This window comes from Rhincodon typus, chromosome 4, assembly GCF_021869965.1.
Source record: "Rhincodon typus isolate 14 chromosome 4, sRhiTyp1.1, whole genome shotgun sequence".
NCBI classification, from domain to species: domain Eukaryota; kingdom Metazoa; phylum Chordata; class Chondrichthyes; order Orectolobiformes; family Rhincodontidae; genus Rhincodon; species Rhincodon typus.
In genome coordinates, this window is record NC_063335.1 from 51,930,509 (window position 1) to 51,944,446 (window position 13,938).

At 38.3% G+C, this 13,938-nt stretch overlaps 1 protein-coding gene across 1 annotated transcript in view; it reads right to left on the bottom strand.

Annotated features, from left to right (window-relative positions):
- Positions 1 to 13,938, bottom strand: part of rttn (rotatin) — a 181,259-nt gene that overhangs the window by 65,048 nt on the left and 102,273 nt on the right. The window contains exons 25-27 of the mRNA XM_048595750.1: positions 8,904 to 9,014; positions 8,126 to 8,284; positions 1,705 to 1,782 (exon numbers count right to left, since the gene is read on the bottom strand). Coding sequence (XP_048451707.1) covers positions 1,705 to 1,782; positions 8,126 to 8,284; positions 8,904 to 9,014 — 348 coding nt within the window. The remainder of the gene's footprint in view (positions 1 to 1,704; positions 1,783 to 8,125; positions 8,285 to 8,903; positions 9,015 to 13,938) is intronic.

The following is a 13,938-nucleotide window of genomic DNA, read 5'->3' on the forward strand; positions in this document are numbered from 1 at the left end:
CGGAGGCGAAGGAATTGGGAATAGGGGATAGCATTTTTGCAGGAAGGTGGGTGGGAGGAGGAGTATTCTAGGTAGCTGTGGGAGTTGGTGGGCTTGAAATGAATATCGGTTTCTAGGTGGTTGCCCGATATGGAGACAGAGAGGTCCAGGAAGGGGAGAGAGGTATTAGAGATGGTCCAGGTAAACTTAAGGTTGGGGTGGAAGGTGTTGGTGAAGTGGATGAACTGTTCGAGCTCCTCGTGGGAGCACGAGGCGGCGCCGATACAGTCATCAATGTAACGGAGGAAGAGGTGGGGTTTAGGGCCAGTGTAGGTACGGAAGAGGGATTGTTCCACGTAACCTACAAAGAGGCAGGCGTAGCTTGGGCCCATGCAGGTACCCATGGCCACCCACTTTGTCTGTACGAAGTGGGAGGAATTGAAAGAGTTGTTGAGGGTGAGGACGAGTTCGGCTAAGCAGATGAGGGTATCAGTGGAGGGGGACTGGTCGGGCCTGCGGGACAGGAAGAAGCGGAGGGCCTTTAGGCCATCTGCATGGGGAATGCAGGTGTAGAGGGACTGGACGTCCATGGTAAAGATGAGGTGTGGGGACCGGGGAATTGGAAGTTCTGGAGGAGGTGGAGGGCGTGGGTGGTGTCACGGACATAGGTAGGGAGTTCCTGGACCAAGGGGGAGAAAATGGAGTCCAGATAGTTGGAGATCAGTTCGGTGGGGCAGGAGCAGGCGGAGACAATGGGTCGACCAGGGCATTCAGGTTTATGGATTTTGGGAAGGAGATAGAAGCGGGCAGTGCGGGGTTGGGGAACGATGAGGTTGGAGGCCGTGGGTGGAAGGTCACCTGAGGTGATGAGGTTGTGGATAGTTTGGGAGATGATGGCTTGGTGCTCAGGGGTGGGGTCATGATCAAGGGGGCGGTAGGAGGTGGTGTCGGAGAGTTGGCGTCTGGCCTCGGCGATGTAGAGGTCAGTGCGCCATACTACAACTGCACCTCCCTTGTCCGCGGGTTTTGTGGTGAGGTTGGGATTGGAGCGGAGGGAGCAGAGGGCTGCACGTTCTGTGGGGGAGAGGTTGGAGTGGGTGAGAGGGGTGGAGAGGTTGAGGCGATTCATGTCTCTACGGCATAATCTTAAAAGTCTTACAAATTTCACCTTTACTTTCTTCGCATTATTATGAAAAGCCCCAACTTCTTAAATTTCTCTTCTTAACTGGACACTCTTATAACAACTTAGTAAATTTATATCATACTACTTCCATAGTTGTTGCATTCTTTCTACGCTGCAGTGCCCAAAACTCTAGAATTATGGACAAATTTACAAATGTTCTTCTAAAATTATATTTATTGACACTATTACAAGTGTAGCACTAAGGTGATGTTTCAGGCTGATGTAAAGAAAGCACTAATACATCACAAAAATGGTATCTTTAAGATTCAAGCTTTGTTACAAAATATGGCAAAGCCCAAAAACTAATTAATACAGATTGAAAAAAAAATCCTTCAGATATTACATACCCTTACTTGGGACTATTTGGAAAACTAGCAAAAATTGTACAAACACAAATGAGGTTTGCCCCCTTAATTCATCTAGCTTTTTTAGAAAAAGGACTAAACCAAGCACATGTTATCACATTGTAAAGGTTGCTTTGCCTTTTAAAAACAAGTGCAACCAACATACAAGTTATATACTAACAGTCTGATTTTCCTTACCTGCCAGACATAATTCTTGGCCTCCTCCAATGTGGTTGGCATACAAATCATCAGCAAATTCTGTAGTATGGACGCAGCCTGAAAGAAATATACCATTATAATCTTACAATCCCAGTGGGTGTTAAGCAGTATAGCAGCATCAAAATGAACCACAGTGAATATCTAATAATGAAACAGTCAGAAAGCTTAGTGTGTAGGGTCTCCTTCGTTCATCTTTTCACAATAGCATCTGGAATTGCATCAGATTACACATTCTTAGATCATACATCGGGAAACCTGGATGCTTTAACATGACATTTTTTTTTTATGCCTAATCACATTACAATCCAGCTCTGCATAAGACAAAAACTTCTATGCAAGCATGAAAGTAATATTTACTTTTGATCCATATTCTAGCAAGCATTAATGAATAGTTGGGTCACAGGGTAATAGATGAGGGCAACTTCCAACATAAATGACAACGATCCTATAAGTAATTGCTTTATCTTCTTCATTCAACATCCTTTAACCAAGGAAGTACTCTTCAAGCTGAGGAAAATGTACAGCCTTTGTGAGCAAAGACTCCAACCACCAGCATAAATTAGCATAAAACATAATTCATAACAGTTAATTCCCAACATATTTTGAAACATTGTGTTGGTTACTCAACATAACAGCTTTAGGAATTGTCAAAGACAAACATTACAAAGATGCCCAAGAAAGATTTGTGGAACACTACTTCTTACAGTTTCCTGGAGAAACAGCTTCGGTGAAGATTGCAAAACATAATCCACATCCATTTGCAAGTCTTTTTAGAAAGAGGCCTTCCTAGCAGCCAGGAGGTTCATAGTTAAGAAATAGCTCTTCAGTCTAGCCTAAATTATTGCAGAATGCTTGGGTGGGGAAAGTGAACCAGACAATGATCATGATCACTTCCATTTCGAGATCAGCATAATCAAAACCTTTTTTGATACCGCTGACACCTCATTGACTCTTTTGAAAGACTGTTAAAAATGCTCAATGTTAAACAGCACTGTGAAAAGTGTTAAGATTACAAACAAACAATAGAAAAAACTAAACAGAATACACAATATTAATAAGAAGCAAGTAGTGGGAACTAATAACAAGCTATGAACATGGATACGTGTGAACAATATTGTTTCTAGCTGATATGGTGTTTGCACATGCAGCCACAACCTGTTAATATGAAGGCATCATTTGAACCCTACAAGCACAGAAATGTAATTAAGATGACTGATCTCTGTGAAGTTTCCTAGCATATAATCTGATCAGGTTAAACAATCCTATGATGTGACTATTGAGAGGTACCAGGTGCTATTGAAAATATTTTTATGGCTTCAGTTTCTGTTTGTTTCTTCCAGCAATCACAGAAGTGTCAGCTAAATGAGTATAAATGGTCAAGGAAATTTAAAGGTGAATGACACCACAAATCACTTCACATGATCCTTAATTTCCATGATCTTTAATTGTTGTTTCAGCATTCAATTCACCACATCAGGTAATCTCGCCCAATGAACTGGGACTATATCCCAGAATGAAAAATCAAAGTTCTGCAAACTGGGCTGGTTCTAAGGACCTTCAAATCACTTTCATTTTCTTAAACACAAAGCTGAGCAAGTATATTTCAAAAGATTTTTTTCCAGCAACAAATACGCTGCTATAAATATGTTACGAAGAAATTAACTTGTGTACAGACACAATTATTAAATGACTCAGCAAAGTTTCCTCACTCAGCTATTTTAAAATCAGATTACTCTCTGGTGAAGGGCTGAAAACCCTGATAAAATGCTGATTTGACTTTTGCTGGACCAAATAACCAACCTTTAAATACATGAGGTAATGCATTTAAATATAAAAAGAGGAGAAAAGAAACAATTACATTCTATTACACTGGCTGAATACACATATTCATGGAAGATTAAGTTTGTGATTATACAAATGAATTTTAGTGTAATCATTAACTTAAAGCTAACCGGCACAATCACTAACTCATTTTTAGGCTCCATTTTCTAATTGGCACCCAGAGCAGAAACTCTACCTCATTTCTTTTTGCTACTTTAAATGCAGAGCCAGATTATCCTATAAACTTATTTGGGGAAAAAACCCAACTTTTTTGGATTCCGTCGATGACTTTGTGAAATAAATTTAGTCAAGGGAGAACTTAACCAATATATTTCAAAACTCAAAACTGTAGTGAATAGATACTGGTGTCAATTGTTCAAAACTTTAATTAAAGCTACAGTGCTGAGCAAATTAAATTTTTTTGGGGGTTGCGGTTATTATCAAATGACCAACTCACTGAGACACAACCAATAGTAGATACATTTATCAATCAGCACTCAAATTATATTTGACGAGGGAAACTGCCACTTTATGAGCTTTTATGAATCTGAACTGATACCCACAATTTTAGCATAGAACAGAATACTTAATTAAATGTTTATCAGACACAGATGGCTTTCATCAAGCAAATACCATTGGATTTGCAAGTTAAGAACACTTTCAGATAATAGACCATCTCCTCGTTTGCGAGATGAAAGTACCATACACCAAACTGCAAAATGAGTCCTCCATCTCCCTCTTCAAACAAATTCCACTGCCTCTTGAATGAACGCATTCGAGCAACTAGTTTGATAAATCTTTCATCCTATGGATTGTGGCTTTTAATTCTAACTTTTAATGCCTGCATTTAAGAATAACATATTATCCATTCCTGGTTGTCCTGTGAAAGTGACCTGACCTCCTCTGCCACTTCAGAGGGCAGTAAACCTTTAAGTTCTTTAACAACCAGAAAGCCTTTTATAAAAAAAATACAATCTTATACTAGCTATCAGCACATAGTTAACTTCTCTTTATGTCACTCTAAGCCACAAAAATATCAAGAGAAATTGCTCATAATATCTTATCCCATTTGTAGAATAACAATGTTGCATTTCTGGTTAAACAATCTAACTCATTACATAAGTTCCATACTTTTCAGTATTTTAAAAGATTCCTATCTCAGTCCCCTTAATCACTTTTTAGCCCAATTCGAAGATCAATCTTTCAACTGTCTTTATGCGTAAACACATTGATCCTTTCTGGTCATTCTAATTTCAGTCTCAACATTTCTTTTCAAAATAATAGATTCAAATTTCCATAACATATTTAAACATGCCAAAGTTATTCACTTACGCAATGCCAGGTAGCCTTCTTTGATCTGTCCAATTGTCTTAAAGGGAACTTTCAAGATTGGTTCTCCTTTATTATATTTTTAAAAAACATTTTTATATTAATTAATTCAGGGGATTTTGTTTTTTTTTTAAGCTATTTCCAATATATTTCTTTGAATTTTTGGATCTTAGCTCTTTCTGGAAATCATTTGGCCACATTACTTAATGAGATTACTGAAAAGGCTGTGTTACTAAATCTCTCACTCCTCTGTACAGTTTAAAAATAATGCAATTAACTGATGACCTGAAAAAGACCTCACTTTTACCTCACTCAAAACTGCTCTTAGATATTTAAAATTTTGGTTAAAGCCTCTTGTGGGGCAGTAGTAGTGTCCCTACACCTGGACCGAGAGGCCTGGGTTCAAGTCCCATCCACTCCAGAGGTGTGTTATTAACATCTCCGAACGGGTTGATTAGAAAAATAGGTTAAATAAAAAAAACTTTTAACATTTTACTTAAATTAATTTTTAATTCAGCTACTCGTCTGGTCCTGCATTCATCAAATTCATTGTCATTGAAATGTTCAGGTAACCAAATTTACTAATTTCATCTGAAAATCCAAGTCTTTTATATTAGCAGGGTAACACACATTCTTAATTTGATTACATCCTTCAGGAATGCCAGTTGATTCACTAGGTATGATAGCAAATACATGTAGGCCATTTGGCCTCCGTTTCACCAGTTCATTCGATCATGGCTCTTTTGATCACAATTCCTATTACCTAATATTTGTTCCATTGATAGATTTTTGTTCAATAAAAACAATCGCACTCAATTTTTAAAAATTTAAATTGACCCAGCTTCTACAGTTTTTGAACAAGTGAACTATCCAGTTTCCACTGATACTGTAGAGATAACAGTGTGGAGCTGGAGGATGCAGTTCTTGCTATCTCCACTGATATTGTTCTGTCTTGTTCGGAATTCTCTCAACAGAGAAAATAGTTTATCAGCATCTATCTTACTGAATTCTTTAATCATTGAAATACTTAATTACTTGACCTTCAATCTTCTAAATAAGTAATACAAACCATTCATATGTAATTTGTCAAGATAATTTAAACCTTAAACCCCGTTATTATTCTGTGAATACCCTGTGAGAATCCTTCCAAGATCAATGGATGTTTTCAGAGAACTAGCGTGCAAAAGTGAATGCAGTACTCCAAATGGGGGCTAAACAAAGTTACGTGCAACTCAAGCATCACGTTATTACTTTTAAGTTCCAAACATATCTAAACCATGTTTTCTGATAATTGAAAGTCAATCAAGGTCAAATGCAGATTATGCAGCTGTTTTGCTGAACACCCCTGTTCACTAATTTGCTATTTCAACACTTCTTCACTGTTCCATTTTGAGGTTGGCCTTCTACATTGTTCCAATCAAGCTCAATTGAAGCTTGATTGACTGCATCTTGTGTTTTGATTAGACACGTGATAACTATCTAGACAATAGAGAATTCAACAATGTCAGATCATTAATACTGTTCCCATTTTCTTTCAGACAGCAAAAATTTCTGCTAATATTTCTACTACTCATTTAATCAATTTCTCCTTGCTCCCTATCTAAGGCTTTACCTTATGTTGTTTCTTTCCCACCATCCATTCTTATTAAAACCTTTTACATCTCCATTTGTTTACAATAATGAGGAAAAGTTCACTGACTTTAAATATGGACTTTCCAAAGATGCTACAGGGATGGGCGAGTAGTTTCAGAATTTTATTTTTATACTTCACATTTCCAGCATTCAAAATACTTTGTCGTTGGTTATTCAAAGAACTGGGTGTCTCGGAAAATTTTCTGCCATCTTTTCTCAATTTACTTATTTCAACATACATGCTTGGTTGATACTAATTTGCCAGATGCTTGAGTATAGTGCAGTAGTCAGGACTATTGGCCACGACATACAAATATCACCAGGCAGCCTAGAAATTGCGCTTCTTTCACGACTTGTAGACTACGTTATAATCATCATTTATGAGAGGTACATGCTGATGAAATGTTAAATTCTTTTATCTTGAATTAGTTTCTAAAAACAAAAAGACTTGTAGACTCAAATGTTTACAACCAGAAGGCCACTCAGCCCAATCACGTCCAAGTCGGTCAACCGAGATTTGACGACATTAAATTCCCATTTTACTGCTCTTGGCCCGCAGTCCTAGAGGCTATGGCAATGCTAATGAATGTCTAAACATTGCTTCAAATGTTAAGAGAGTTTCTGACTTAACCGCCCTTTCAGGCAGGGAGTTCCAGACTCCCACAACCCTCTGGATGAAAAATTCTCCTTATCTTTATTCGTAGCCTTCTATCTCCTTCCTTAAATCTATTTTTCCTTGTTATTGATCATCTAATCATGGAAAAAGTCTAATCCACCCTATCTATGCCCCTTATAATGTTTTACACTTTCATTAGTCTTCCCCTCAACCTTTTTTATGCCAGAAAAAACAACCTCCGTGATTGAATAGCTCAGGCAGCAACCTGGTAAGTCTTATCTGCACCCTCTCTAGTGCAATCGCATTCTTCCTAAATGTGATAACCATAACTGCATGCAATACTCCAGTTGTGGCTTAAATAGTGTTTTGCAGTTCCAGCATAACCTCCTCGCTGTTGAATCAATGTTTCAGCTAATGAAAGCAAATATTCCATATGTCATCTTAACCACTTTATTTACCTGCTCTGCTTTCTTCAAGGATCTATGGATATGTACACCATAGTCCTTCCAATCTTTAGTACTTTGGAGAGTCCTGCCATGTACAGTTTCATCCCTTTCCTTGTTAGCCCTCCCAAAGTGCATAACCTCACACTGTTCTGGGTCGATTTCTTTTTGTCACTGTTTTGTCCATCAATATCCTACTGCAGTTAACAGTCTTTCTCCTCACTATTTACCACCATACCAACTTCTGTGTCACACACAAACTTTTTGATCAGACCCTCTACATGTATCATGCTATATCTCAGCACATTGACAGAGTGGTTTATCCAATCTATCAGAACAGGCATGACATCACAATGTGGATCCTAAGTAGTTCTTAGAACTCTATATCTTAGCTAGAGAAATTACAAACTCCATTGTTGTCATCACATTTATTCTAAGTACCAAGACGTTGGTTCATATGATTTATGCGAACCATCACGCATTCACAGCGACAAGTTAAAATGTTGGGAGGGTGGACCCAGTTCATGTATTAACTGCATTATTTAGAAGCATTACTCACCTCCTTACGAGCCATACTGCATTCAGATTGGTCCAGAAGGATGTTTAGAACTGTGCCCCATAATCCTCCAGAAATATTCTGACAGCTGGCTGCAAATGCAATGCAGCCATTCTCAACCAGAGTCAATGCTGATCCAATACCCAAACTGCCAAAACGGACCTAAGATAATATGAACAGAAATTTGTACATATTTCTGACACTGTCCAAAACTACTGCAATAAATCATAAACTAAATCACTGGCATAAATATACGTTTTGTGTTTCAAATTTAGAATCATATCATATGAAGCAACTGAACAGAAATTAAATTCAGGTCTGTGTAATTTCTGCAATAAAATTAAAAATGTGCAAACAAAGGAATATAAACAGCTTGATGCAGTAAAAAAAATCAAGCTAATAAATAATAACAAACAAAAACAAAGCTCATCAGGAAACAATAACATATTAGTGATCAGATTACCAACTTATGTTTCAGTAGCAGCACATGTGATATAGTGGTAACATCATTCAACAGGGACAAATCACATCTGCAAATAATATGATAATCTATTCACTTCTTTAAAGGGTGTGAACTAATGCTAATCTAGCTAATGTTAAGAAGAATGTGCAAAATTATGTGTAACTTCAACTTGTGCCATGCTCCTGAGCGTCACTATTGAATGGTTTGTGAAATTGTACTAGATGAGATCAAGAAATCAGAATAACAAAAGAGAATATTGACTCAGTGATGCATTTTGACGTAATGGCTATTTAAAAGAAAAGCAAGAAACCCACAAACCTCAGGGTCTCGGTCAACCCAAAGTGGAATGAGCCACGCCAGACCTAGTTGTGATGGCATTTGATCCTCATTGTTCTGTTCATCTGCCAAAGACCACAGTGATATCCAATCCTATTACAAATATAAACCAAAATGAATGCCAAATACCAGGACAGTTTCATTCATTTCAAACACATACACGGTTTCTGAAACCACAAACATGGTGGCACAACTGAAATGCTACACTTGAAAACATTAGCAGACTGCTATAAATTGTGGGTCTACTCCAGCTATCCTCAGATTCAATAACAGCAGTATTTCCTGCAGATGGAGCTCGTATCCCCTCCAACCAGTAATTTACCTGTAATACAATGTACCCTCCCACTGGTGCACTGAATGGAGTACTACTGTATGTGCCTTCATGTGGATTCCTATCATGTTTCACAAGACTTGATGTTCAAGCGCTTGAATGAGACAATGCTAACTGTAAATCAATAATCTCATTTATGTTACATGCAATGTGTGAATAAACAGAATAAGATTATTTTAATGTATTTTGTAATGCTCCACCTAAGATTAAAACTGAAACAACATGTCCATTAACACGCCACTCTCAGGTAACTGAACAGTTAATTTTGAATGAGTTGGCCCTAACCTTATAAAGTGAGTTCTTAGCCTTGGTGTCTAACCTGCATTACTGATTAGTACAGGATAAAAGTCCCTACCAAGCTGATAAAAAGCCAAAGAGTTGACAACTTTGGTCCTCTCCCACCTCTCCAGATGCTAGCTGAACTAACATTCAAACTGAATAGCACCATCTGAAGTGTAAGCATCCCTGATGGCTATACCTACTAGGCTCAAATGAATGGAAATCATTCTAATATATTACCATGTGATATTTACTCAAATGTCATTCACTGCCTCAAAATGATGTGCAAAACAATATTCACTTCTCTTGCCAGTTCATCCAGATTTATTTTGCAATCCTAAAAGTTCATCTGGTCTATGACTACATCTGGCGCTGCATTTTATTTAACACCAGTAACTTGGCAAACTATTTCAATTTTTCATGGATAAAATAAAATTGAAGTGCTGAAACAAAATACAGATTAACATTTAACGTGACCATCCTTTTAGTGCAAGTGCTAACGATTAGGTGAGTTGACATTTACAAATATTAGATACATACTTGGATTTATGTACCATCTTTAACAATCTTAGGAAGCCCCAAAGTGTCTCACAACCGTTTAAGTACTTTTCCCAAATGTAGTCAGAATATGATGCAAAAGACATCAGTTAACTTGCAACACTCAAACAGCAATGAAGTGCTGGTCAGATGGTGCTATCAAAAATAGGTGTTCATTCATGGATAAATAGTTGCCATCATAAATGGCAAACTCCCCTGTTCTTTCAAAATAGTGCATAAGAACTATTATGCCAATTTAACTCAAGAGGTCCATGATTTAATGTCTCAACTGAAAGATGGAACCTCCAACAATACAGCATTTCCTTAGTGGGACTTCAATTTAGAACTATCTGATTCAGAGGCAAGATTGCTATCCACTGAGCCACAACTGACACATAGTGCTGTATTCATTAGCTGTGGTAAATTTGCATAATCCCAGTTAAATAAACGATTCGATGAAACATCATCTGAAGTGAATTTGAATAGGATAATGATAATTTACTACTATTAAAAAAAAACTATATTAAGAAGCAAAAAAGCAGGGTCGATAAAGCAGAAGGCGTAAATTGCTTCACTCAAAAATCGATGTGGGAGGAATGGATTTGAATTCATGAGACACTGGTGTCAGTGCTGGGGAATGAGGAAGCTGTTCCAATGAGATAGGTTCCGCGTGAATCATGTTGGGACCATAGCCTGGTGTATCGTATAACGAGGGCTATGGATAGGGCTTTTAACTAAATAATGGAGGGGTTAGATTCAGTTGCATGGAAAATGGCACAAAGGAAGGTGGTTGTGGTTATTAGATCCTGTAGGATCTCTTGCGGGAATTCCTCAGTGTAGTATCTAAGGTGCAACCATCGTCAGCTGCTTCATCAGTGGCCTTCCCTCCATCACATAGTTAGAAGTATTTCTTGATGATTGCACGAAGTTCAGCATCATTTATGACTCCTCATATACTGAAGTGTGCTTTGTCGAAATGCAGCAAGACCTGGAAAATTTCCAGGTTTGGACTGACAAATTACATTCACAACACAAATGCCAGGCAATGATCATCAACGAGAGAGAATCTAATGGTTTCCCTTTAACATTCAATAGCGTTACCATGCTCAAATACAACATCCTGAGGATTAGCATTGACCAGAAACTGAACTGGACTGGATAAATATAAATACTTTGGGTACTACAGCAGACTAGAGGCTAGGAATCTTGTGGTGAATAACTCAGCTCCATACTCCGCAAAGGCAGGAGTCAAGAGTGTGATAAAATAACCTCCACTTGCTGGAAAGGGGTCCTTTGGTTCATTATGTTCATGCTGGTTAAGGGCCACCCCTCTACTCTAGTTTTTCAGTATTTGGCCCATAGCCTTGTATGCTGTGACTCTTCAAGTGATCATCTAAATACTCCTCAAAGGCTGTGATGGTTGTTGCCTCTATTTTCTTTTCTAGTGGGTTACAGATACTATCAGCCCCTCTGGATCAATAAAATATTCTTCCTTAAATACTGTCTAAATCATCTACCCTTTGTGCTCTCTGGTTATTAATTCCTCTACTAAAAGGGGAAAAAAAGTTTCTTCCCATCTATGATCCTCAATTTTTTTGCATAGATTTTAATTCCCTCAGCTGTTGTGACAAGATTTGAATCCACAACCCCCAAAGCCTCTGGACTTCTAAACCTCTGGATTACTTAATTAGTAGCATTACCACTAAGCCAACATCTCTCCTACAGAATGCAGCTCCAATAACATACAAGCTTGACAAAATCAACGACAAAGCAGCCCAGTGGATTGGCATCAATATCCACAAACATTCGCTCCTTCCACCACCAAAGCACAGTGGCAGCTGTGTGTACCATCTCTAAAATGCACTGCAGAAATTCACCAACACTCCTTAAACAGCACCTCTGAAACCCACAACAACTACCATCTAGATGGAAAAGGGCAGCAGATGCACGGGTACACCATTACCCACAAGTCTCTCTCCAAAGCACTTACAATCTGGACTGAAGTATATTTGTTTCTTCAATATCACTAGGTCAAAGTCCTGCAACTCCCTAACAACACTGTGGGTGAACGAAATGAACTGCTGTGCTTCAAGAAGGCATCTCACCATCTCCTTTTCAAGATCAATTAGAAATGGGCAATAAGTGCTGGCCCTGTCAATGCCACAATTCATGAATGAATATAAAACAAAACTTCACAGCAACTTCAATATCACATGCTGTATGAATGTTCACTTTCACTTTGCATCTGTCTTATATAAGCATGAAGCACAACCAAATATCAAATTCAACTTTAAGAATATAGGTTTATAAAAATATGTGGTTCATAAAAGATTGCTATTTATGCATATCTTTACTGATGATTAACAATGATGCCTCTGCTGGGATTAAAATTGCTGCAATTTCTGAGAAGAATGCGCCAAAGAATCAGAGGGCAAAACATTTTCCTCAGTGCTCTGGGATGGACGAATCGAGAATACATATTATTTTGTCAAGCACAATACACTTGCGGAGTGTTAGGTTCCAGTCCCCTTTTGGGTATTCCCCTGCTTGTTAAGAATTTACCTGATACCAATTCAACGAAAAAAGTCCTATGCTTTTAAAAATAAGGGGATGTCGCTGCATAAGATAAAGGTGCATGGCATTACAGGTAATATATTAGCAAGAAGATTGGTTAACTAACAGAAAGCAGAGTGTGGATATATAGGTGTTTTTCTCATTGGTGATCAGTGGCTAAGTGGTGTGCCTCAGGGATCAGTATTGAGATTGCAATTGTTTATAATTAAATAGATGATGTAGAGTTTGGGACCAAATGTAATGTGTCAAAGTTCGCAGATGGCACTAAGATGAGTGGTAGAGCAAAGTGTGCAGAGGACACAAAGTCTGCAGAGGGATATAGATAGGTTAAGAGAGCAGGCAACGGTATAGCAGATGGAGTACAATGTTGATAAATGTCAGATCATCCATTTTGGTAGGAATAACAGCAAAATGAAGCATTATTTAAATGATGAAAAATTGCAGCATGTTGCTGTGCAGAGGGACCTGGGTGCCCTTGTGCACGAATCACAGAAAGTTGGTTTGCGGGTATCGCAGGCAATTAAGAAGGCAAATGGAATATTGTCCTTCATAACTAGCAGGATGGAGTTTAAAAATAGGGAGGTTATGCTGCAGCTGTATAGAGTGCTGGCAAGGCCACACCTAGACTACCGTGTGCAATTTTGGTCTCCTTACTTGCACCAGAGGGAGTGCAAAGGAGGTTCACTGTTTGATTCCAGAGTTGAGAGGATTGGCTAATGAGGAGAGATTGAGTAGACTGGGACTATACTCATTGGAACTTAGAAGAATGAAGGAAGACCTTACAGAAACATATAAAATTATGAAGGGAATAGATAAGATAGAAGCAGGAAGTTTGTTTCCATTGACGAGTTAAATTAGAAGTAGGGAGCATAGCCTCAAAATAAGGAGGATCAGATTTAGGACTGAGTTGAGGAGGAACTTTTTCACCTAAACAGTTGTGAATCAGTGAGAACAGTGAAACTGTTGAGGCTATCCCGTTGAATGTTTTTACGGCAAAGATAGATTTTTGAACAGCAAAGGAATTAAGGGTTGTGGTGAGCTGGCAGTTAAGTGGAGCTGAATCTGTGAAAAGATCAGCCATGATCTTATTGAACAGTGGAGTAGGCTGGGTGGGCCAGATGGCCTACTCCTGCTCCTATTTCTAACGTGCTTATGCTGTTTGACTTGAAACACACAGCATGTACTTTCACTATTGCAGACATAGTATCTTTTAGGCACATGCTCCCAACAGCACGAAAAATAATCACAGCTCTCCAGTTCTCAAAACATTTCAAAATTAACTAATCTGACATGCAG